General features: G+C 36.0%; 1 protein-coding gene across 1 annotated transcript in view; it reads right to left on the reverse strand.

Moving 5' to 3' along the window:
- The window catches only part of NAALADL2 (N-acetylated alpha-linked acidic dipeptidase like 2), an 881,821-nt gene that overhangs the window by 432,971 nt on the left and 423,477 nt on the right, over window positions 1–25,373 (reverse strand). The window contains exon 5 of the mRNA XM_084231106.1: window positions 6,482–6,632. Coding sequence (XP_084087232.1) covers window positions 6,482–6,632 — 151 coding nt within the window. The remainder of the gene's footprint in view (window positions 1–6,481; window positions 6,633–25,373) is intronic.

Raw genomic sequence — 25,373 nt, forward strand, 5'->3', positions numbered from 1 at the left:
CTACAAAAATTTCACATGTCAGGCAATTTTAATGTCTAAAAATTCGGAAAGAATTTTCCACATTTCATCATAGAACCAATGGGATATACATTAAAGATATCCATTTCTCAATTCCCTATTTTTATGCTCACCCCACAGCATTTTGATTCTCCCCTTATATTGCCAAATGGAGCCAAATTAATAATTTTAGGTCAATCATATCTTTGATTATAATTGGTCACATATTATAACTAGTTATGCCCCATATTATAACTAGTTCTTAAGCCCCATGCACCTGAATCATTGGTAGGCATGGTCAAGTTTCTTGTGGTTCATGATTGAAGGCAGAATATCCTATATGAAACCTAAAGACTCTTAGAATTCAAAATTACTTAGTTCTAGAGAATGAAGTTTGCTTGAAACATAGTGAAATGTAGTTGAAACACTTGTAGCAAGTTAATGCAAACAGCTATGACAAAGTCTTCGTTAATTTAGACATTTAATCTCTGAAATATTTAATTAAAATGGAAATAATTTAGGTAATAGATTCAACTTCTATCATTCCACTACTGTAAATATAAACTTTTAAGTCAATGAAATTTATGCTATTTTGAGTGGTAGAAGTGATATGAGTTAGCAGAAACATTTAAGGAAAAAATATGTGAATGTATAAACACTTTATAAAGGCGGTATTAATTAAGGTAAGTAAAATCAGGGTATAGTTCAGAATTTATCAAAGTTCAAGCAGTCATGCTAAGAAAGCAAGTTATTTATTCAATATATATCAAATATTTAGTAAGATTTTATTGAGAATAAAATCAGGTTGAGTATCCAGAACACATGATATTCCATCATTGCTCAGTCCTGACACAGGGACAGCAAATAGCTGACCCAGCTTTAGAAACCAAGATCCTCAGGCCCAATGCCTAGATTACAAAGAATAAAATCCAAGCAGGTATCATACTGCTGTAGGGAGTGTCTAGAGCATAGGCCCAAAGGTAAAGATATGGAGATTGAGCCCACTGTAGAATCTATGACCCCTTTCAGATTCTGCATGGTTATCTAAAGTCAGCAACTAACTGAAGGCTCACAAGGAGTGAGCCCCTCCCAAAAAGAAAAAGACTGTACCATGCCAGGATTTCTCTTCACTGACTTCCCTCGGCAGAGGCAGCTTTCCTCAAGGCTGCCCGCCTGCGACCATGTAGGCCTCTCAGCAAACCTGTCCTTCTGGGGAAGCTCTTTTTGCCCGCTTGTGTCTCTGCAAGTGTCTTTAACTGTTTTATCACTCCCCTAATAAACCTGCCCTTTGAATATAAACACCATCTCTGTCTTGTGGAGAAACTTGCTGGTGTCCCTGAAAGGGGAGCTCTGGGGAAACCTTTCCCGAGTGAACCGAAGGAGGACTCCGCACTCCAAACCCACTGACTCCAAAAACGACATCAGTATCATTCCCATTCTATGTAAGTATATAATCAGACACAAAATATAACATCATTTATTGCACTAATATGTTGTCATTCTATCAGAGAAAACTTATAGGTGGTCAGGTCATAGTGGTACCCAACCTGTATGCAGAATTTCAATCCGTGTTTCTGTAGAAGCCTGGTGATATGGAAGAAATGAAGGCAAAGCAAGTGATGCTGAACTCTTGGGTGGAAGAGGGCTGGTTCTTGCTCTCCCAAGTTTGTTAAGCTGTAGATACCAACTTGGTAGGGCACCCCCCCTTCCCCGCATTATGCCTCCCACAGAGTGTCCCAGGTCTCAATCTCTACTTGAGAGCCCAGGACAGACTCCAAAAGGTCTGGATGGGGAAGGCTGTTGCCGTAACTCCACAAAAGATGATGTACACTGAGGCAACTTTGCATGGACACAAGGGTCTCACTAGGATCTGGGAGCTAGAGAACACTCTGATCACTCATGATCCTCTAACCTGGTTTGGAATCCTGGTTCTTCACTATCTGTGGCAGGCCCAAGCCAACTTCCAGAAAAGCCTGCAGCATGCAGCAGATATGGCTACCTACATTTCATTATGGACTGGGGTGAAGCTAGCTCTCCAGGGCTCCAAGATAAACTAAAGCAGCTGAAGCCTGGGACTACCTAATCTGCTACCCTTGAGAAAGGGCAGTCGCACAACTATTTATTCTTCCTTTGCCCACTTATTTCAGGTCTTTTCCTTTGCCAACTACTCCTGCCTGGACCCCAGTTAACTCCTCATGTCCCAGCCCAACACCACCACCACCTTAAAGTGTTTCTAGTCTGCATGGTTTCAACTTTGTTCGGTATGAAAGCTTGAAGAGGCAAAAACTTTGTGATGTTAAATGTCACTAGGTTAACTGAAAGCTAATTCTCAATGATATATAATCTAGAGTTTATTTGTTAATCAAAGTGAGGATTCAAACCCTGAAGCAGTCCCAGAGATTTTACTCTGTGAAAACTATTCCAGATAACATAAATTTGAATTTAGTATATGTAGGCAGGATCAGAGTCATTGACTTGAAGGGGAATTGTCCTGACCTAAACATATGCTGATGGGAGTGGAAGGCATGCAGGCATTAGTTAATCTCATCATTCAAGAGGCTGCCCTAAAGAGATGTTAAGGCCGATTACCTTTGCATATTTTTTTAAATTAAATAACAATCTGATTTTTTTAAAAAAGATTTATTTATTTATACAAGCACTGGGTACAGTCAAAAGTGCGGGGAGGGTGAGAGAATTCACCAGAGCCAGAGCGGGGAGCAGAGCAGGCAGAAGGACCAAAGTACACTGCTGAGGGGAGCAGCAGGCGGCGGGATCCTCCTCCAGTGGCCTGGAAGCAGCTGGGGATCGATCCGGTGCCGCAGAGGCTGCGGGCAGCTTCGCAACCCAGCGCTCAACCCCTGCGCCACCAGGGAGGCCCTACCTTTGCATATTCTTAAATCTCTATCTGGCTTCTTGGTCTTTAGTGGGGGTGAAAAGGCTGACTTTACCTACAGGCAGATTTCTGCATTAAGGATGGAGTTTGTGAAAAGGGCTTTGCTATCATTGCCTGCTAGATCAGAGTTAGGATCTCCAGAAAATGTTACACTATGTCCATGCTACTGTGAAACCACTTCCAGACTTGTGTTCTCCTAGGACACTCATGCAAGGCTGGTGTGACTTTGCCAGGTTAGTGCATATTAGCGAACAACTAGAAACAACCTCTTGGATAAATCAGTTGTATTTTCATTACAGAATGAAATACTGAGGGCTAGAAGCAGGTGCTAGTTAACTGGAATGAAAGCCTCAAAGATGGAAGTGATTATTAGATAAAGTGAAAATCAGAATCTAGGAGAAGAGACTAGGGAACGCGGTACCAGCAAGGTGCTTCCCTTCTAAGGTTTGATTTTATCAAATGATGAGGTAGTCTGGGTTTTGTCAAAGAAAAAAGAGAGCAGGAAATTACATTTGCAACTAGCACAAAACAGAAACAAAATCCCCCACACCCAATGTTCTAGTGCATATGTTAAATTGCAGATAGGCATCAAGCATCTCTTAATCTGTAGGCAGGTCACAAGTAAGAAAGGCAAGAATTTAGGAGATAAAAGACTGTATGTTTGGAAATGTGTGTTTGGTTAGACTTCTGTGAGTTGTACCAGGGATGAGGGGAAGCTTCTCAAAAGGGCTTATTACAGAGCTCTTCACAGCAGGCACAGCTGACTCTGCCTTTACCTCTTTCTTTGCCCAAAACTTATTTTTCTTTTGCACAAGAATGATAAGTAGATGCCTTACTTTCACTAGAAATCTCAGAACTTATTTTGATGAAGGAAAAAGCCATATACACTAAGAGATCAAGACAGCGTGATTCCTGTAAATAAAAAACACAAACACCTGTATAGACGGGCAGCATTTGGCAGATTTTAATTCAGAAAGGAAAAAAAAAAAAAAGATTTGACTTAGAGTTTCAAAAGAACTCTAAGAGGCCTTTCCAATTTTTAAAAACCTGTCTTTATGTTACCAGAATTGAGACTGAGCCTCTTAATTTGTTGAAGGCCAATTATATACCCTGTGTGTGAAATGTGTGTCCTGGCTTCATTTTTCTACTGGGTTGTTATTTTTTTAGGAGAATTATCAGGGAGCCCTTTGTTCATAATATGAGATACATTTTTTTCCAAGTTTATCTTTTAACTTTCCTATGGTAGTTTTTTTTTTTTAATTGTAACCAGAAAATAAAACTGAGTTATAATTTTACCCAAAATGGTTCAAGAGTCATTTCACTGTTGTTTGAATGTTTGAATGAGAATGTAGTCAGTGATAATTACTCATATTGTTAAAAAAAAAAAAGTTCTCTAAAATGTATGCCAAAGTAATGGTGGAAATTGAAATTATTTGCCAGAGACCACAGCCATAATTGTAAGAGACAAGAATCATCAATGGATGGTAATATTCATATGTAAAAGAATGACATAAAAGAGGGTATTTACATAGAATTATAGTATCTCTGCAGAAAATGCACTGGTTACAAAGAAAAGAAATAGTAACTTTTCAATGTAAAAAAAAATGGCTGACACCTCTATAACAAAGAGATCAAAGCTACATCATGAGAAATGAGACATACCTATATGTGCCTCATGTTATGCACTGAGGATGCATCTCTCCATTGTTTCTGCTAAAAATGTGCAACCATAAACTGATCATTAGAAAATATTGGGCAAGTTCAATTTAGGTATATTCGATAAAATACACTGAGTATTCTTCAAGTGCAAAATAATAAAAGGAAGATTGCTCCAGATTGGAGAGGATGCAAGGCAGCTAAATGACATATGGAATTTTGGAGTAGATGCTGAAATCACAACAAAATATAGTAAAAGCATTTGAGGAAATTTTAATAATCTCTCTGAGTTAATAACTTCAATGATAATTTTATGGCTTTGATTATTGTACTGTATTTTGTAAGTTATTAATATTAGAAAATTTTGGGATAAAGGTCTCTATACACGTTTGTAACTTTTCTGTGAAATTAGTTCAAATGAAAAAAAAATGAAGGCATTTTGAGATTGCTTAAGACTTTGGCCAACATTTTGCTGGATATGAAATGATTCTATATTTATGACATGACTTGAGTCAAAAAAATGTTGAGAATAAATGCTGCCAACTGGCCAACTTATTAACTTAAGCAGAGTATTCATAAGTATATGCTTTTCAGTAACATTGAAGCCCCTTCACTTTCCACAAAAAGAGAGGTGCCAGTGCAATTCCCTGAAGCTGAGGTACCCCACCAGTGAGCTAACCCATGTGGCACAGCAGCCCTCTCCCATCTCACCTGCTGCTTCCCTCAGCAGTGTATTTCAGTCAATCCACCTGTTCTGTTCCCCACTATGTCTCTGGTGAATCCTCTCACCCCTGTTCTCCACAATTCTGGCCTGCAACCCATCCCTTGTATGCATAAATAAAATAAATCTTAAAAAAAAAAAAAGAGTGCAAATGATCTGTAAAGACAGGTTGCGATTTTTGGTGATGCCTAGAACGTGAACTAGAAAGCTATTGATTGTAATTTCAAAATTATTATGAGACAATCAACTGTACAAAGTTCACTAAAGGCAAAGCATTAATTGATATATCCAACAAAATAAATTATAGCTCATATTTAACTCAATTTTCTTCCTTCTTGTAGACTAATTGCTTATTAATATTGAGAGAAAATAAATTAATATAGAGTTGATCTTGCATAAGATAATTAGTAGAGCCTCTTATATTTTGTGGAAAATGGGGAAATATTGGTAAAATACATGGATAATTACATAAACTATTTTTAGCTTAAATACTAAGTTTCCTGGTTAGGAGGTTAGTATCATCTAGGAATAAGATCTAAAGTTTTTTCTCAGCTATTTCTGCATGAACAATATTTGCAGTGATACAGTACATAGAAATTCAATGAGGAAGCAAGCATCTGCCGAAATCACAGTTGTCCTCTTTCTTCCATATGACCCCAAAATCATGAACATAGTTTACCAGTAAGAGAAGAATGTTTGAAGTAAAGGTGAACTAATCACTATGTTTCCAGTGATTAGCCAAAATAATGGGACCCCTTCTTTTAGAGAGCCAGACATAGTGACCATATTAACACTGTTCGTTTCCAGCATAGTTTCCCACTAATTTATACCCCTAACTTGACCCTTTAAGCTCAATTTAAAGTTATTATGCCTACCCCAAAGCCACAAACACTTCATTCTTGTATATGGGAAGCATGCACAAATAAAAACATGGAACACACCCCCCACATTGTTTTATCTTGCCAATCAAAAATATTTCTCTCTATTCATGATATACCAAATGATAATGAGATGACTTTACAGTTGACTTTAAAAAATATTTTATTCCAACAAATAAATAGTCTATAATATTGAGAAGATTAAAATGAATTTTTATAATACAGAGGGTAAATAATTCTTTCATTTTTCTCTTCCTTGATTAATTTAGGTAGCAAGCACTTATAAATTGCAACATTGTAATGCTTACAACAGTAATAAAGATTAAAAAAACTCACCAGCACTTGGATAACCAGGTGTAGAAGGGTCTCCTCCTGGATTCAATGACACCATGAAGGTCTCTTGGCTAATATCTGCAGTCTTTGGTAAGTCACAAGGGTCAATATATAAAAGTACACCTCCAAATCCAGCCTTTTCCAACAAGGAAAGCTGAAAGAGAACAAATTATTATTAGAAATGTTATCATATGCATGAAAAGTTCAAAGTGTCATTTCATGAAAGCAACTAAGAGGATTCTCATTTTTTTTCATTTAAATAAGCAGACACTTTATATTTCCAACTATCAAGCCCAGTCTGAGTTATTCTCTGCACTAAATGTCTTGTCCAGACCTCTGATATAAACCTAAACAATGTGCACAGCTGAGTGAGGAGCCTCCATATGAAAGGTTACTTCCTATCTTGTCTCTCATTAAACATTTAGAAAATCCCCCTTGATTATATCATTATAGACTTATTTAATGCAAAGATTCCTGTTATTTAGTAATATCACAATAGGTAAACATGATAGCACAGATGAGCTTAATAGCATCCCGTGTTCTTTTTGTTTTATACTGCTGAGTCAATTGGGGTGGGAAGATGAGACCCTTTTTATCTTAGTGTGACTTACCTGAGATGAGACACAATATTGTTATTCTTTTTGTTTTCCATGAAAGAAAATTAGGTGACAATAAGGAATAATGGAGATGGAGACCTTGTTAAAGGCCATGTTGTGTATAAGCAGTTGCTGCTCATTGCGTGACCCTAGTTAACATCTACACTTTACATCCCAGTTACTGCTTATATTGAGTTTTTTTAAAAAACATACTTTTTTAAAAAAGATTTATTTATTTATTCAAACACTGGGTACAGTCAGAAGTGCGGGAGGGTGAGAGAATTCACCAGAGCCAGAACAGGGAGCAGAACAGGCAGAAGGACCGAAGTACACTGCTGAGGGGAGCAGCGGGCGGCAGAAGAGGTCTGCGAGCCATGTGGGACCCTCCTCCGGTGGCCAGTGATCCAACCGGTGCTGCGGGCAGCTTTGCAGACCAGCTCTCAACCGCTGTGCCACCAGGGGAGGCCCTCCTTTGCTTCTACTGAATATATATGTCATAAGGCAATATCTGACACAAGTCAGGCAAAACATGGAAGAGACACAAAAAATGGGTCAGAGAGGTGAGTTTTAGACCTGAATGTTTTAAGTTCATGGAGAGGCGGACCATGACCAGTGGCTAGTGTGGTGCACTGACTCAGTAGACTATTTCACTCTGGAGGGGTATTATTACATAATTCACATGAAGTACCACAAGCAAATAGTTTTTCTGTTCAAAATCAATTTGAAACAGATCTTTAAGGGGGCTGGCTTCAAAAAGGATAGCAGCCAATAGAGGCGAGTCTACTATCTGTGCGTTCTTCACTCACACATGCAATTTCAAGATCACTCAGGTTCACCTAAAAACAATGGGGCTTATTTAACAAACAGGATGTAGGGTAAACAGATGTGATCAGTTCCCCACTCTCCCACCATTGGCATCAATGATAGACACCTTTGGTCTTACATGTGTGCCTGATAGCTGCACCTAGAGTATGGTGTGGGTTGTGTGTGAGTGGGCACACCTGAGCTGAGAGACTGAGCATACAAGGGCAGCGTCACAGAGGATGTGGCACAGCGGCAGAGAGGAGGGAAGAGAGCACTATAGCAGGGAGCATGGTGGCAGAGGACCGTGTGGTGGGGTGCAGTAGAGACCAGAGGAGGACCAGTAGAGGATACCAGAGAGCCCAGAAAGAGTGAAGTATTCACTGGGGGCTACGAGGACGCCAGTCTCTAGCCCCCCGGCCTCCCTGCCTTCCCTGAACCTAGTTGCCTCACTACCAATGGTGTAGAAAGATCACTAAACACTGGAGAAAGCCACTGAGGGCTACAGGACTCCTCCTTTATCCATCTGCCTGGATCCATAGAGAACCTGCTGTGTGCCTTGCTGGCACTACACAGGAGAAACAGTTCTTAAAGCCACAAATGGCCAGCTATCTCATCCCAGGTAGTGTCTCCCATCTCCCAAAGTCCCAAACAAAAGGCTGCCCATCCAAGGTGGTGCAGGGAAATCATGGCACACCAGCAAACAGAGGGCTAGGATTCAACTCACCACAGTTGGAGACACTCATAGGCCGCTGAGATCACAGGGCAGCAGCCCATATGTAGGGTAAGTAAAGTATTAGGCTTTTCTGCCCTCCTGCCATTAGGATTAATGATGAATCCTGTGGTCCTGAATGCATGCCTGATGGCGGACACCTGGAGTAGGGTGTGGGCATGTGTATGTGGGTGCACCTAAGCTGAGAGACTGGGCATCAAGGGTGGCAACACAGGGACACCAGCAGAGAAACAAAGGCCACCAAAGAACACTGGAGAGCCCAGAAAGAGTGAATATTTGCCGGGGGGCTGGGAGGTCTGCCAGCCTCCTGACCCCCATCACCCCTGCTGTCTACCTGGTAAATCCCAATAAAAGCTTGCAAAAGCCACCGAGGGCTCCAGAACTCTCTCCTTTTACCTCGTCTGCTCGAATCATAGATATCCTGCTCCGTCCCTTCCCACCGCTATGCCTTAGCAACAGTCTGATGGTTGGGATGGAGAGCTGGACCTCAGAGCAATGGAGGCACCAGCACCAACAGGCAATGCTGGACAATTAGCAGCTCTCAAAAGGTGACCTGACAGAGTTCCAGTCACTCATTAACAGTTCTGGGCAGCACTACTCACAAAGAGATCTCGGTGTCAGAAACACCTTGTCAACAGCTCTTCGTGAGTTGTTGGTCCACACCACCAACAAACACCTCTTCGAGACACCAGGCCAGGGACTTTTGGTGCTCCTTTCAGGAAGTGTCAGAGGTAGGCCAGAAGCAAGTGTGGCTGGCCTGGCCTCTGTGAAGCTTTTGGCTGCTCTCTTCTTTGGAGGTCAGTAACAGAGAGAGCAAGTATCTTACCTTGGAGGCCAGAAACCACACCCTTTGAAGAACCGGAGCATCCCAAGCTGTCGCCTGCCCTGCCTTATATCCTCTTTCAGGATTCCCTTCCCACAACTCTGATTGGACCATTTCCAATCTTATAGCTGATTGGACCATTCCCCAATCAGATCAAGTTCACACCTGATCAGTTGGTGCTACAATCCAGGCACTAAATCCATGGATCTCTATTGCCTACAACTGGAGGTAGCCACAGCATTGGAGCTGGCCCAGTGGGGCCCCATGCTCATCCCTGCAGCCCTGAGCCAGGGGCTACATGCTCTGTGACCGTGTGGTAGGGGAACCACTGCCACCCGCCATCACTGCTGGCCTCTGCTTGTAGCCAATGGTACCACTGGTGGCAAGTGGTGAAATGCCCCCACCCCATGCCACTTTCAGTGCCCGCAAAAAGTACTCTGGGACCAAGCACCAAAGCCCTGAAGGAGGAGGGGGTCTCTGGTTTCAAATTCACAGTTCATAATCAAAATGTGCAAAGCAGCATTTTCAGGACATAGTAACTATGAGCCCTGCCAAGGAAACTGTTGACAAAAAAAAAGGGTAAAAGAGAGTAACTTGCATAGACTATGTCTTAGCTGTGCTCCTTTCACTTGGATTGGGTGAGACTTTTTTCCCTTTGTGATTGTCTTATTTGCAAATCAATTCATAACCACAGCAAGTGAAAATCACTAGCCTGGAAGATGGTTCTAGATTTTAGTATCAACCATAACACTAAATGGCTATGTGACAATTAATAAAATGTTTTCTGAAACTTAATTTCACAAACCATAAGATGCAAGAATTGAACATTGTCAAGGGGCAACCAGGTGGGCAGGGGAGGCTGGGATGCAGGCAGGCAACCAAGCCTCCCAGGTCCCAGGAAATCTTTTAAGCTCTTTCTTTGGACTTCTCTGGGGTTCTCTCTTGCGTTGTCTCTGGGTCTCGCCTCTTCTATAGTCACACTGCTCATCTTCCCACTTCTTCCACTGCTGCTGTTTGTATCCCCACCTCTATCTAGGCTCAGGTGCTCCTTCTGCATTAACACTATCAAGGCCACAGATAGACACAGAGGCTAGTGGCATAAAAAGCCTGATTAATTCATTTACTCTACAAACGTTATTCGCAAAGACACTTTCTGTTCTAAATAAAAAGACAGGCTAATCCTATGATTAAAAAACATTTATAGAGACATACACCTTTAAATATATTGTTACATATTGTAGGGTGAGGTAAAAAGTATCAGGCTTTTCTGCCCTCCTGCCATTAGGATTGATGATGGAAACTTGCGGTCCTGAATGCATGCCTGATGGCGGGCACCTGGAGTAGGGTGTGGGCATGTGTAGATAGTATACACCTGGTGTAAGACTGGGCTTATCAGGGCAGCATCATGGGGACGCCAGCAGAGTAGGAGAGCGAAACAACAAAACGAATGGGAGCAGAAGAACAAACAGAGAGAAGAGAGAAGCAGAGGCCACGAGAAAATGCTGGAGAGCCCAGAAAGAGTGAAGACATGCTGCGGGCTGGGAGGACTGCCAGCCTGTACCCCAGTCAGCTGTGAACCTGGTGAATCCCAATAAAAGCCTGCAAAAAGCCACTGTGAGCTCCAGGACTGTCTCCTCCTTCACCCATCTGTTTGATCATAGAGATCCTGCACTGTAACTTTTCTGCCGCTACACATATGAAATTTGCCTTTTAAATTATTGATCAGGAATATAATCTCTAAAAATAATGATTTCCAAAGGACTCTGGCAAGATGGTAGCAAAGTGAAGATGCCAGCCTTTCCTCCTCTACATATTCAAAACCATATTACAACTAAACAAAGACAACAGACCATAAAAGATAAATAAATGACTATTGCATACATCAAGAACAACCACATAGAGGAAAGTGCTAGGGAAAACATAATTAAACTGTGATTAGAGTGACACTGGGGCAGTACAACCCACAGGATGGAGAGGTAACTGCTACATGGAACATTTTTGTTGTCAACTCAAGTCACAACCCCATATCACAACCCCCCAAGCGGGGGTTACACAGAGTCAGAATACAAAATGGAGGGTTTACTACTGAATAACTGTAGGAATAAGAGTGCAGATTGGTGATTACTGACTTGAGCCTATGGCTTTCAAACTAGAACAGTTGGAATATGAGCTGATAGGAAGAAGCAGATCAGATCACCTGTGTCTTCTCTGAGCACAGGCTATTGTTTACAGCAAGAGGCTGTGAAATACATGCCTTACCCCCCACCAAGACCTAAGCCCCAGACAATTGGATGTTCTCACTGATTAGCATTTAAAGCACCTGGATCTTAACAACAAGAAAAAACTCCCAGGGTAAGACTCCTTACTCAAGAAAACAATTCTCAGCTTGTGGCTCTGTCTCAATGACATTTTCTACTCAGTGCTGCCTATATTGATCAACCATAGCTTAGAGATTCAGGCTAGCATGAGTCTGTTTAAGATATTTTGGTTGTGGAGTTGGCCTAGGGGAGGAGACCACTGAGACTATCCACTGCACAACTTGCGTAGCACTGTAGGAAGCTTGAGCCCTTGACTCTCACTGGAAGCAAGATTTCAAAGTCCTACTGTCCTGGTTCCTTTCTACCAATTAGCCCTTATTATATCAGTGTTCCAGACATCTGAGCATATGCAAAGTTATCAGTCTTTGAAATAAAGGAAACCAGGCCTCCCTTGTGGCGCAGGGAGTTGACCCACATGGCACGGCAGACTGCTCCTGTCTTGCCCACTGCTCTCCTCAGCAGTGTATTTCAGTAGATCTGCCTATTTTGCTCCCCACTCTCTCTGGTGAGTTCTCTCACCCCCCACCCCCACACCTCTGGTCTATACCCCAGTTCATATATGCATAAATAAATAAATCTTTAAAAAAAGAAATACATATTTAAAAAAAATAACAGAAACCTAGAGATCTTAGATTAAAAAACCTAGGATTATTCCAAGATTTTCAAACACAAAATCAGTAGAAGTAGCACATGCCTAATTACCCTAGTGCCAAAACCAGACAAAGATATCATAAGAAAACTATAGACCAATATCCCTGATGATATTGATTCAAAAAGTTTCAACATAATACTAATAAATTGAATTCAATATAACATTATAAGAACTATACATAATATCAAGTGGGATTTATCCCAGGATGCCAGCATGATTTAATAAACATAAATCAATGAAATTATTACTTTAGATCAACAAATTATAGTAATTATATGTTAATATCAAGAGATGCAGAGAAAGCATTTGATAAAATTCAGCACCAATTAATGATAAAAACAAAACAAGATGGCAACAGAAGGAATCTATGTCAGCATAATAAAGGCAAACCAACAGTCAATACAATAATTAAGATTAAAGAACTGCAAGATTTCTCTTTGAGATTAAGAAAGACAAGGATGCCCTGTGTCACCACTTCAGTTTCATTTAGTGTTTTAGTTAGAACAATGAGACAACAGGTTATGAAAGGAATTCAGATTGGAAAAGATGTGACGCTATCATTATTTGTAGATATGATACTATATATATAGAAAATCCTAACATCATGCACAAAAATAAATTATAAATGGATTAAAGACCAATAACAATAAAATATATAGAAGAAAATATTAGCAATATGTCTCACAATATCAATTATAAAGATATCTTTGGACATTTAGCCCCAATGGCAAGGGCAATAAAAACAAAAATAATAAACTAGGATTACCTCAAAATTAAAAAAGTATTTACACAGTGAAAGAAAATATAAATGGATTTAAAAAGAAAAAAACCTATGGAGTGAGAGAAAATATTCACATGTTGCACAGCCAATGAGAGGTTAATAAATTCAGTATTTTAAAATACTAATTGAAATAGCATTAACAATATGATAAATGTAAGGATAAATCTGACAAAAGATGTATAAGACTTCTATACTGACGACTATCAAATATATTTTCTGAAAGCCAAGAAAACAGAAAAATATCTAGGCAGATAATGGTTTCTGATTAGATGAAAATAAAACAAATGAGCAAAATAACATTACTTTTAATTATAAAGAACTTTCAAATAGTTTTATGGAGTGTTTTCTCACAACAGTATTTTAAGTTGAAACTACAATTAAGAGCAAAACACAAGGAAAACTGAAATACTTAATAGCCATACATTAAAACTCTCCAAGTTAATTAATTATTCCTTTCTTTCTTCCAAAGTCTAATTTAATAGTACATTAATAGTTAACAAATTTGTGCTTCAAAACTACTTCAAAGTGTTTATACCATAAAATATGCTGCATATATATGTAAATCATAACAAATCATGGAGGTTTAAACTAATACTATATTAATGTAACTATCACCATTCTGCCTCCATTGGGCATATTCCTACTCTAATAGGTACTTCTACCAATATTTTATTTCCAGACAAAAAGTTAAATGCTATGTCATTTTATTGAGCAAGAATCTTCAAAATGTTCATCAGTGATAATTACTAATCCCCCAAAGTTTAAGATTCCTTAAAAAAAAAAAAAACACACAAAAATTACACTGTATTTCCATAAAAATCACTAAGCCAGTCTCCTAATCACATGCCTCAAACTCTTTTATTTAACTCAAGTGTTATTTAACTCAAGTGCTAAGTGTTGAGCCAACATTGTCCTTTCCTAAGTTTTTATGGGTGGTAAAATGCCAATGTAGCTGATTTACCTGAGAGAATCACTGTACTAGAAACTGAGAACTCTCCTTAGTCATAATAAGACAATTTTCTGTTTCTATGTACAGTGTCAATCAAGTCTCTTCAAGGTATGTCATAATTCCACCAACAAAAATGACAGCATTTTTAGTAGTCCCAGCCCCCCCTCAATTTTTTTCTTTATTATTTGCAGGAATTTAAAAGAATATAGTAAGTAACTTCAGTAGCATTAATTATATTATGATTCCCTTGAAAGACAGGAACACCAAGGCTTTTTTTATTTTTTAATTTTTTAAAATATTTTATTTAATATAATTCTTACATCATTTTCATCTTTGCACAATGTATGCATTTTCATTATGGTTATATTCTCCATACAGTTGCACCCCACCCCTTATTTTGACTCTAGTCCTTCCTCTCCCAACACCCTCCCCCCACGGTGTGTCTCTGATTTATGGTTGCTTGTTGATTTTGATTTTTACTTTGCTTGATTAGTCTTTTTCCTGGTCTCTTATTTAACTTTTCTAAATTTCTGCTATGAGTGAGACCATCTAGTATTTTTCTTTTTCTTTCTGACTTATTTCGCTGAGCATGATCCCTTCTAGTTCCATCCATGTTGCTGCAAACTGCATGTGTTTATCTTTTTTGATTTCTGAGTAATATTCCATTGTGTGTATGTACCACATCTTCTTGATCCAGTCATCTATTTTGGGGCATTTGGGTTGTTTCCTTAGCTTAGCTTTTGTGAATAGTGCTGCTATAAACATAGGTGTGCAGGTGTATGGCTTCATTTTATATCCTCAATGCCTACTATAATGCCTGGTAACAAATGCTTTTTTCTGTTTTTGAATTAATGAATAAATTAATACACAACTGACAGAAGGAATGATTGTAAAACAGTATATGTGGGTACACATAAGTTAAACAAATGTTATTTTTCTCTGCAGTTCACAATCTGAAACAATATTTGGAGAAAGGGCCTTTAAAGAAATAACAAAGGTGTAAAGAGTCCTACACGTGGACTCAAATCCAATAGATGAGTGGGAGTGGAAGAAGATGGAGCCACCAGAGTCTCGTGTGCAGAGTTCAGACTTGTGGGGACACAGCAATAAAATGGACACTGGCAAGCCAAGAAAAGAGGCCACAAGGCGAAACCAAAACTTGCTACCTTGATCTTAAATTTTAGCCCCAAAATTGAGAAAATTAATTTTTGTTTCTTAAGTCACCCATTCTGTGGCATTTTATCATGGCATGCTAGCACACTAATGCAGCCAAACTCTATACAAAAATTCAGGAACATATTAGAATTTAGATCTTGTGAGTCAACTTCAAGCCAAATAATGAAATACTCACTGCATACCTACTATGAGCCAGATAGTGATTTACATTTGTTAATTTTTAAAGACTGTTTGATATGTCATTTCAATTTCCATTTTATAGTAGCTGAAATTATGATTCAGGAGGGTTATATACTTGATTCAGGGTCAGAGAAAACATGGGATAATGCCAGAGATCAAACTCAAGTTTTCAGAATTCAACTCAAATGATCTTTCCACTAAAGCACACCTTTCCTTTCAATTATACATCTATTCTCTACAAAAACCAATACATTGGCTAAAGGGTGAATTTATAAAACACATCTACTCCTTCTTGCTGTGATCTACTTTCTGAGAAGACATTGTAATCAATACTGTGTGAATTACATGCCTGCTTATTTAGATTGCTAAAAAGACCTGGATTTTTACAAAGTATCTTCATGGGAAATAATACATTCTAAAACTACAGATAATATTTTAGATTAAAGATTCATGGACACAGTAGCAGAAAAATAAAAATAATCTCATGTAAACATACCACTACATTTTGTAGTACATTTCTATCCACTTAGGTTAACTAACTCTGGTTAAATAGCTCTGGTATGTGTTAAATACTGGACCAATAATACATGATAAATTCTTAAACAGAAATTTTATTTATTCAGGGCTCAAATTTTTCATTATTCTTTCTTCATGAGATTGTTTTCCCTATTGATAGGTTAGCTATTTGGCCCTTTATGAAATCTATACTTAGATTTGTGAGATATTTAAGAAGGCTGCAAGATTCCAATTTGCTCTGTTACATTTCAGAAGTAAACTCATCTTTGTCAAAAATAAAAGAAATTATTATGGAGAGGAATATTCACTCTAATCAGACTGAGTATATCCAAGCCATAATCACTTCATTCTTCTTTGATTTCATGAGTACCTTTATTTAGATTTAAATTTGTATGACATGATGTACACTAAGTTATTCAGATAATTCCAGTGAGATTAATAAGAAACAATGACCTGCTTTTACAAAGAAAAAAATTGAAGTTTTTCAGAAAGTAAACCTATTGTCTGATTCTGAAAAAGAATTTCCTTTTATCATTACAATTCACGAGGGAAAGAAGGAAGGAGAGAGGCAGAAAGGAAGGAAATGTCTTCTAATTTATAAGCAATCCTCATGTGTACATTATGTACTCTAAGATCTCATTGTGACCTTATAATAACACTCTGGGATTATTTTTATTTACAAAATAAAGTAATATAGCATTAGGATGACTAGATCAAGACCACGTGGACATATGAAATTAGAGAAATGTGTCATAAAATGTTCTCCAATTAAATTATATGGCTTCCAAATAATGAAAAAAATGCAACTTTTGCAAATTTCACTTTCTATAAATTCCTATTATTTGACAACCTTTGCAGTGTTTTATGTATAGAGGAAGTCTAATCTTATAAATACCCTTAGAAATGTTCTTTTTCCAACTGTAGCTTTAATGTAGCTTTAAAATATTGAGAAGGTTACATTATATTCTGTAGTACTTATCTTTTCTATCAATGGTATATCAACTATGTAGTACTCCCTGTTAAAGTGGTTACCATAAAGCATGATAAAGTGGGTACCAAAATCTTTTATATTAAGAGAGAGAGAGAGAGAATTAAGAGTGGAATAAAAATATAGTGGTCCAGGGTCTTTTCCTTTCTCACGGTAGTTCAGGAATTGTAAACACTAAAATGTATTTGTCTCCAGCAATTGCTCTAATATGATTGTATTAGTTATAGCCAATATTAGAGAAAAATAAGCAATTGCTATAGTAATTATAATGCTATCACAAGTTCTATGTACCTCTTGTCTATTCTGTGGACATGTTTGTGCTTCTACACAAAGCAAATCATGCTCAAACAGAACAGAAGCAATAGCACCGTCTCTACTTATATACTCAGTCATACAGACAAAAGATTCTGATTTACCAACTTAATACCATTAGTGCTTACATATGTAAAAGCATGAGAGAAGAACAGAGAGATGATGGAGATAAAGCACACAATCTACATAATTCTGTGGATGCATCTCTAGGATGCATAAACATAGTTGACAAGAAGTATATAGTTCATCACTCATTTAGTCTTTTAAAGTTTACTGTTTTTTTCAATTTTTACTATATATTAACAATATTCCAAAGAGTATATTTAACTGGAGCCAATTAAATTGAGAAAAGCATAGATAATAAGAATGAAATATGTTTAAAGGTATATCAGAAATTAGCTATTGGCTACGTTCACTGACACACATAATTTTCTGATTTTTCTTTTCTTTTTTTTAAAGATTTATTTATTTTTATACAAGAGCTGGGGTACAGGCCAGAGGTGCGGGAGGATGAGAGGATTCACCAGAGACAGAGCGGGGAGCAGAACAGGCAGACGGACAGACAGCACTGAGCAGCGGGCGAGATAGGAGAGGTCTGCTGTGCCATGTGGGAATCTCCCTGGCTGGCCAGGAATCGAACCCATGCTGCAGAGTCTGCGGACAGCTTCACAGCTCTGCGCTCAACCCACTGTGCCATAGGGGAGGCCCAGTTTTCTGATTTTGCAATGTGTTAATAGATATGCAATTATTAATTTTTCTACTACCCACATAACTGCTTACATAAGTATTAAAATGTAGCTCCAAATTTCCTTACACATAAAAGAAACCTTGGTGATTAAATGTATATTTGATGTTCAATGTTCTCTTTATTTATAGCATTATGAATCATTTTATGAACATTTAAAAAGCCAAGCTTTGGCCATGTGTTTTTAACTGAAATTTGAATATGTATATAAATCTTCTCCATAGTGGGTGGATGTGGAAAGAATATATAAAGTAAAAATAAGTGAATATTAACATAAAAAGCATGTTAAATTACTTTTAAATTTTTACAATGGAAAAAGTTCAAATCTTGCATTGCTTACAAGTGGCTCATGGTATTTTAAGTATGTTAGTAATACATCTGAAAGTATTAAATTCTTTGTTTACTGTAGCTTGGCCTACAAGCAAAATGGCAGAAGCAAAAGCACTGGACCAAAAGTAAGAAGCCTTGAGCTGGACCAGCCATTAGGAGAGGTATACTGAGCATGAACCTGAAAATCAATGCAGTTCAGTGTCATCATCCATAAAAAGAAATGGCATTTGATCTGCCAGTCCCACTAAATGACAAAGGGGGTAACATGTCTGAATGATTTTGAGAAAGGCACAATGTTATGTAATGTGGGAGCTTGTTTTGTTTTGCTCTTGTGGTAGTAATAAGGGAGATGAGATAGAAAAGAACTAGGCTGATAATAAGAAAATGACATTTCTTTGTATTTGTCTGGGTAGGGAGTGGTAACAATGGGGGTTGGAGGGTGGGTTGTTATCCAGAAAAACATGTTTCTTGACATAAAAATTTCATGGATATACTTCCAAAAATAAATATTCATATAACTTAAATGTATTCATCCTTTGTTGTTCACATATCTCTAGGCTCCATTTGTTTCTTGTATGCTAGAATCACAGAACCATGAATAAAAAATTCCTAAGATCTTCCAAGTCATAATTTCTTTCCAAACTGCATTAAGAATTTTTAATTTTTATAAATCTATTACTTCAAATATTACCTGTGTCTTTAAAAACAAGGATAATGGTTATTTTTAACAACCAGAAAAATAGTATTTTTGTTACTTATTGATTTTTCCTTGTTGAAGGAAAAAAAATCTACTTCACATACAAAATTGTTCCACTCCTATGAAGTAAATTTATTTAATTATATGAACGCTAAAATTTTAGCTAGGCATAAGATAAGTAACCAGACGTGAACAGCTGAGGGATGTTCTTCCTCCCAGGCATGCCAAAGGATTACATGGACATGGATTATTTGTAGCTTCTTTTCTAAGCTAGTAAATTTGATGTGAATGATTTGCAGCAAATTCAATTAAAATAGAAATAATTCCCATATTATCCTCTCGAATGCCACCAATTAGAAAATTTATAGTTTCCAGGGAACAGTCAGAGTGCGTATCTCATCCTTGAAGTTCATAGATTACCACTTTGGTGCCTTTGCAATCCTGCCTGGCTAAAACTGACAACATCTCTTTACTGTGTAAACCTCTGTCCATTTTGGCTGTGGGCTATGTTTTGAACACTATCTTGACAGTGAAATCAACCTGCTACATTTTTTATTATACATATCTAAGGGTGTAGTTCAAAGTATTTCAATGATTTTTATCTTAGGGAACTGAGATTCTACTGCTAACCTTTCCCTCTACTTTCATTCTCTTCTATAGTGTTACAAGTTGTTGGGCAAAGAACACATTCAGCTTAATATCTGAGTACATAAAAATGAAGAAAAAAGATGCCCTTGGATGTATAGCTTTGAACCAGTCCCAATGAGGATAACATTAGAGTATACTATTGAACAAAACAAGACACAGAATAGAAACAGTTATGAAACAGAACAATTAATCTTATCATCTATGGAGTCTTCCTATGCAGGTTTATCAAAATGAAACAATAGTATCTCTTTGTTCATAAGAGAATGGTTTACTACATAGAAATGTCTAGATAATATGAATACACCTATACTTTATCAAGGCAATAATAGTAAGCAAAAAATCTTTTTCAGCCAATCTTCCTGAGCACTTTTAGAATCTTTATAAGCTATTGTTTTCTGTTTTAATTGAATAAGTTTTGCTCATGTTGTGATAACAGGTTTATGTGAAAGTGAAAGCAATTTGTTATAGAATAGCAGCTTTTACAAATGGAAACTTCAACAGAACATTGTGAGATGTTTAAATATTAACCAGACATATTGCTCATTCTCTACACTAAATTTTAGAAACTTAATACAAATTAAGTATATACTTTATTGCTGGATCTTGCTTACCAGTGGCAAGAAATCCACACTGTTCAATTCTAATTAAAAATGAAATTGAACTGCAATTCCCTAGAAACAAGGGCTGATCAGACTCAATAAGCTTTACTTAATTTATTCCAGAAACAAAATAATTGAATTGCTCATAGACAAAAATAAGTTTACATTGTTAAAGAAATACATGCTTCCAAATATTTTGCAATTCTAATCCCAAAATATTCATAACTGATTACATATCACATGTGTGTTTGTGTGGTTTAAGATATTTAAGAAAAGACAAATCATTTTCATTCACAACTTTTGCATGCTTGCTAGCTATTTGAACATTTTTTAAATTTTAAAAGAGAAATAAATAGTCCATTATCCTTGTTACATATTTTTAGTTGGACTAGTACTTTTAAAAAGGATTTTCCCAGTGTTTGACTAATGTCATTTAATTGTCACAACCACCCCAGGAGGTTTCTAATGTTGCTATTACTATTTTCCTGTTTGTAATTAGTTGTAATTTAAGAAAACTATGACTCAGTAAGGTGTTCTGGCTTTTCTATTGCTATATAGATTGTAATAATAGAAATGTAAACAATTACTTTGGTAAGAAAAATGGAAAATATAAACTGAACATGAGTGGAGAGTATGCTGTTGGATTAATGGCAGAGGAAAGGATTTCATGTTTCTCTTTCTCTTTGTGTGTCCAATGGCTTTATATATGGAGTCAGTCTGAGATGATAATACAACTTAAATGTCTAAACCCAGAAAATTAAAAATGGCTACATGAATATACCTAGAGGGTATTATGCTTAGTGAAATATGTCAGAAAGAAACAGATAAACATTGCATAATTCATTTGTATGTGATATACAGTGGGGGAAAATGAACAGATAAATGAAGTAAAACAAAAATAAAAGTTGGAACTATAAAATCAATTAGTAGTTATCAGAATAGGAAGTGGGGGAAGAGGTCAAAACTGGGAAAGAGAGGAAAATGTGAAGGTTAGATTTGAACTTTTTAGTGGCAAACGTAAAGTCTTTCATACACTTATTGATTCTCAAAGACTTATACCTAAAACTTACATAATGCTATAATGCAATGTTACTTCAATCAAAAGAAGTAATGATTTTAGAGTTGTCCTAAACAGCATCACTATACAGCTACAAATTTTTATTTAAAACAGACATTGCAATAATGGAGATGCCCAGCAGTGAAATAAACATGAATATTTGAGTAGCTTTTGTACAGAATTGTCCATCAGTCAAGGAATCAATAGAAGCTACTCTGGCAGTAGGTAGACAGTAGTTTTTAAATCCACTTTTGAAATAAATCTTGCTATGTATAGGTCAAATAAATGTGAGATAGTATATGATAATACTTTGTAATAACCACATATAAAACATCATTGTCATTCTTAATCCTTCATTACACCTTTTACTAGAAGATCTCAAAACTGTTTAACAGAATAAAAATGTGTAATGTAATAATGTTGGTTGATCAAATCAAATCAGAAAATAGAAAAAAAACCAAATTAATGGCATGAATATAGAAGAAAAAAACAAAGTTTACAAAATTTTACACTAAAAGAAAACAGATGAATTATTCCATTAAATCAGAGATGTTTGAAATGAATCAAGGGAAATGAATCCCTGAAGCTCTACAATAGTTTTTTAAGAAAACTTACTGAAACAAAATGATCATGATGGAAAAAATGACAAGTGAATTTACAACTGGCAAATTTAAAAAGTCAGATGAAACAAATTTATATAAAATACCTGAAAATAGAAATAATAAAGATATAGAGTGGTGAAAACATTAAGTAAAGGAAATGCCAGAAATCTGAATGCACTGAAATGCATAATAGCAAAAATGAAAATGTATTAGAAAGCAAGATAGAATTCTAAAAATATAACTATATTGCAGATCTCTCCTAATTGAACAAATTCTGAAAGCCAAAATTGTAAGAACTTATAGGAATTAAATAATCAATAATGTATATAAGAGAGAAATACACAAAGCACACCCACATGCACATTCACAAGTAATTATTTATATGGATTGGAACACAAAGAAAATATTTTTAAAAATTCCAAAAGCTAGATTTTTTGACATATTATTTACCATAATCCAGTTATTTAGAAATTAATGAGGAACCATGAACAAAATTAATTTATTTACAAATAATTGTAGATCACGGAACTAGTGAAAAGCATTTGACAAGTGAAAACAAAGTGACAAGTGAAACAAAGACACTTTGGGGATAAGAGTGGAACTTAGGTTCAGCTAAAACCTTATAGTTTGTATAGTTGACATTAAGTTTACTTAGGAACTTAGTTATTTTATAAACAAATTGGAAAAAAAAAACAAACTTAGGATGTGAGGGAATTATTCAATATAAAAACTAAAAATAATGAAATAGAAAACAAAAAAGAGAAAAGCATGCAAATGTCTGATGTATGGATCTGAAGTTCTATTTGTATGTTGTATTATCTGCAGATATTAAGTATGGAATAAATTCATTACAATTGACAACAGTTGAAGATTGTGGCATCTGGATAAATTAAATATTTTGAAAGCAGCCTGACCATGTCCCTAGACTCAAATCAGACAAAGCATCCAGCAGTTGAACATCTGGTCCAGCAGCTGCTAAGCACACACTGTGAGTAGAAATGAGCACTAACTTCACTTGGCAACTAAAGAGAAGGCTTCCAGGGGAAGGGTCTTTAATAAAGCCAACAATGAGTAGAAATAATGCCAAATTAATATAGAAATTTAGCATAAGCATGTGTCATTTTGTCTCAATTAAAAAAGTCAAATCTGCAAGAAAGAAGTTATAACATACAGACTATAATAGACTATAGTAAATGCTTTATATTTAGGTCATGATCTTATACACATCATTGCATATTTTTCACCTCTTTGAATATGAGATAATAAAAATGAAAGAGGGACAGTTCTTTCCATATCTGCACAGATGAAGTAAAAGATTACCCTTGAACAGGTTAAATTCTGCAAATCAAAAATTCTCATACACCTAATTTTATGACAGACAGTGATGTGAAAGAAACCAGATTAGATGTTATCGCTCAAATTAAGCAGCTTTTCTCCTTAATTCCCCTTCTTTCCCTTTTTAGACAAACAGTAATTCTTTTAAATCAAAATCATAGTCAATATCTATCCATCCTTAAAAATATTAAAAGTAAAATTAGACTAAGAAAAATCACTGTCTGAATTTGGTTGTATAGATCTATTGCTAATCTTTTTCATATCTTTGTTTAGAGAAAAAAAAAAATCCCTGCTTCTATGAAGCTATCCACTAAGAATTCCTTTGGGTATTAATGTAAAATTTTATTATTTCAGGAAAAAGAAGGAAAAACCCATACTAACCAGGAGACATTGTCACCCTATTGGCTTCAAAACTAACACCTAGAAAGAAGTATAAAAAAACAATTCAATAGATCGTCATAAAATTCTGTAAGTGAAAAGCCAGACCATTTCAAGCCCACAAATTTTCCACAGAAACTACAGTAGTTTTCATATTTAATTAGAAAAATATCTACCAGAATCACTGATATTCTCTATTTTCACCAGAAGTAAGATTCATGAGGAAAACTTAATGTGAATAGAGACCAAATAATCCAGAAATACTATGGAGTAGTTTAAGAGAAAGTGTGAGAACCCAATTGCTATACAAAATCTTAAAAGAAAACTAGTAACATAGGGCCATGAGATTATCTGTTAAAACACTCATGTCAGGTCTTCCTATACATTTAGGGGTTAAAAATTAGAAAATTGAGATTAGAATTTAAAATAAAGGAACCAATATTCCTGGCAGCACTTTCCTTGTTCAAACTATACAAATCTCAAAAGCTTCTTAAATTATGAAGCTAGTCCAGCAGTTTTAAAATTTACATGATTTCCATGCAACACATTTATTGGTGACTAGATTTTATCCTTATAATATTATGGCTGTCATTTGCTGCTTGCCTGAATCCTGACATATAACTTGTAGGTGGATTTATACAACAGTGCAAAAAAGATGAGTGTTAATTTATTTTTTCAATCAGGGAAATTGAGATTAAAAAGTTCAAGCAATGTGTCCAGTTGCTTAGTACAAAGTGGTGGAGCTGAGGGAAAAAAATAAAACAAAAATACTACATCTGTATCTGATCAAAATCCATGTCTTTCTTATTGTGCATAGATATAGAGTCCTTGTTTTAAAAAAAAGTATCTCAAGGAAAACATGATTTCCTTAAGGCTATGCTTACAGATTAGCCATAGTTCCTATCAATGCCTTTAGTCTCATTAATTTTCTTATTGATTTTAGTATTTCCTTTTAATTGATCCTGTCCTTTAATTTGCTTATATACTGTTATTTAAACATAAATATTTATAAAAAATGTAATTGAATTACATGCATACACATTAACAATTGTCACCAAATTTAATTTGAGCAAGTATCAGACTTTTGATCCAGTATTTACAAAATGTTACTCTGCTACATGCCATTTTTTAAGATAGTACATGTTCAATAGGACATACTAACATATACTATGTTAGAAAATTTCAAGTTATAGTACACATTATTTTTAATAATTCAACATATTTAATATATTAAAATAATCTTTACCTTTCCACAGTGTATGTTCTATTAATACAATCTATATATGACGATGACTTTATATATTATTTGCATTTTCTTACAAGAGGTATAGATTAAAATTTACATATTTCAAATAGCAAGAAAAGTTTGCTATCCCAAAAAGTGGTTACTGAATCATAAGTGTTATTCTAAAATCTCTTACATCCTGATGGACTATCCTTAATTAAGATAGACAAATAAAAATGGCCTTAAAGTAAATCTGGTGAAATACATGTGTCAGCAAAATGTTTGCTTTTGGTTCATTCTTGTCTACCACTCACCTAAAACAGATCATTAATTTGCTTCTTTCTTGTTAAAGTATTACTTAATACTTTGAGAATCTGATGTGACATAGCCCAAGCTATACTTCCTTGAATATTGTGGTAGTTAATAACTTAGGCTCAGTAGGATAAAATTTAAA

Source organism: Talpa europaea, assembly GCF_964194135.1.
Source record: "Talpa europaea genome assembly, chromosome: 4".
In the NCBI taxonomy this organism is placed as follows: domain Eukaryota; kingdom Metazoa; phylum Chordata; class Mammalia; order Eulipotyphla; family Talpidae; genus Talpa; species Talpa europaea.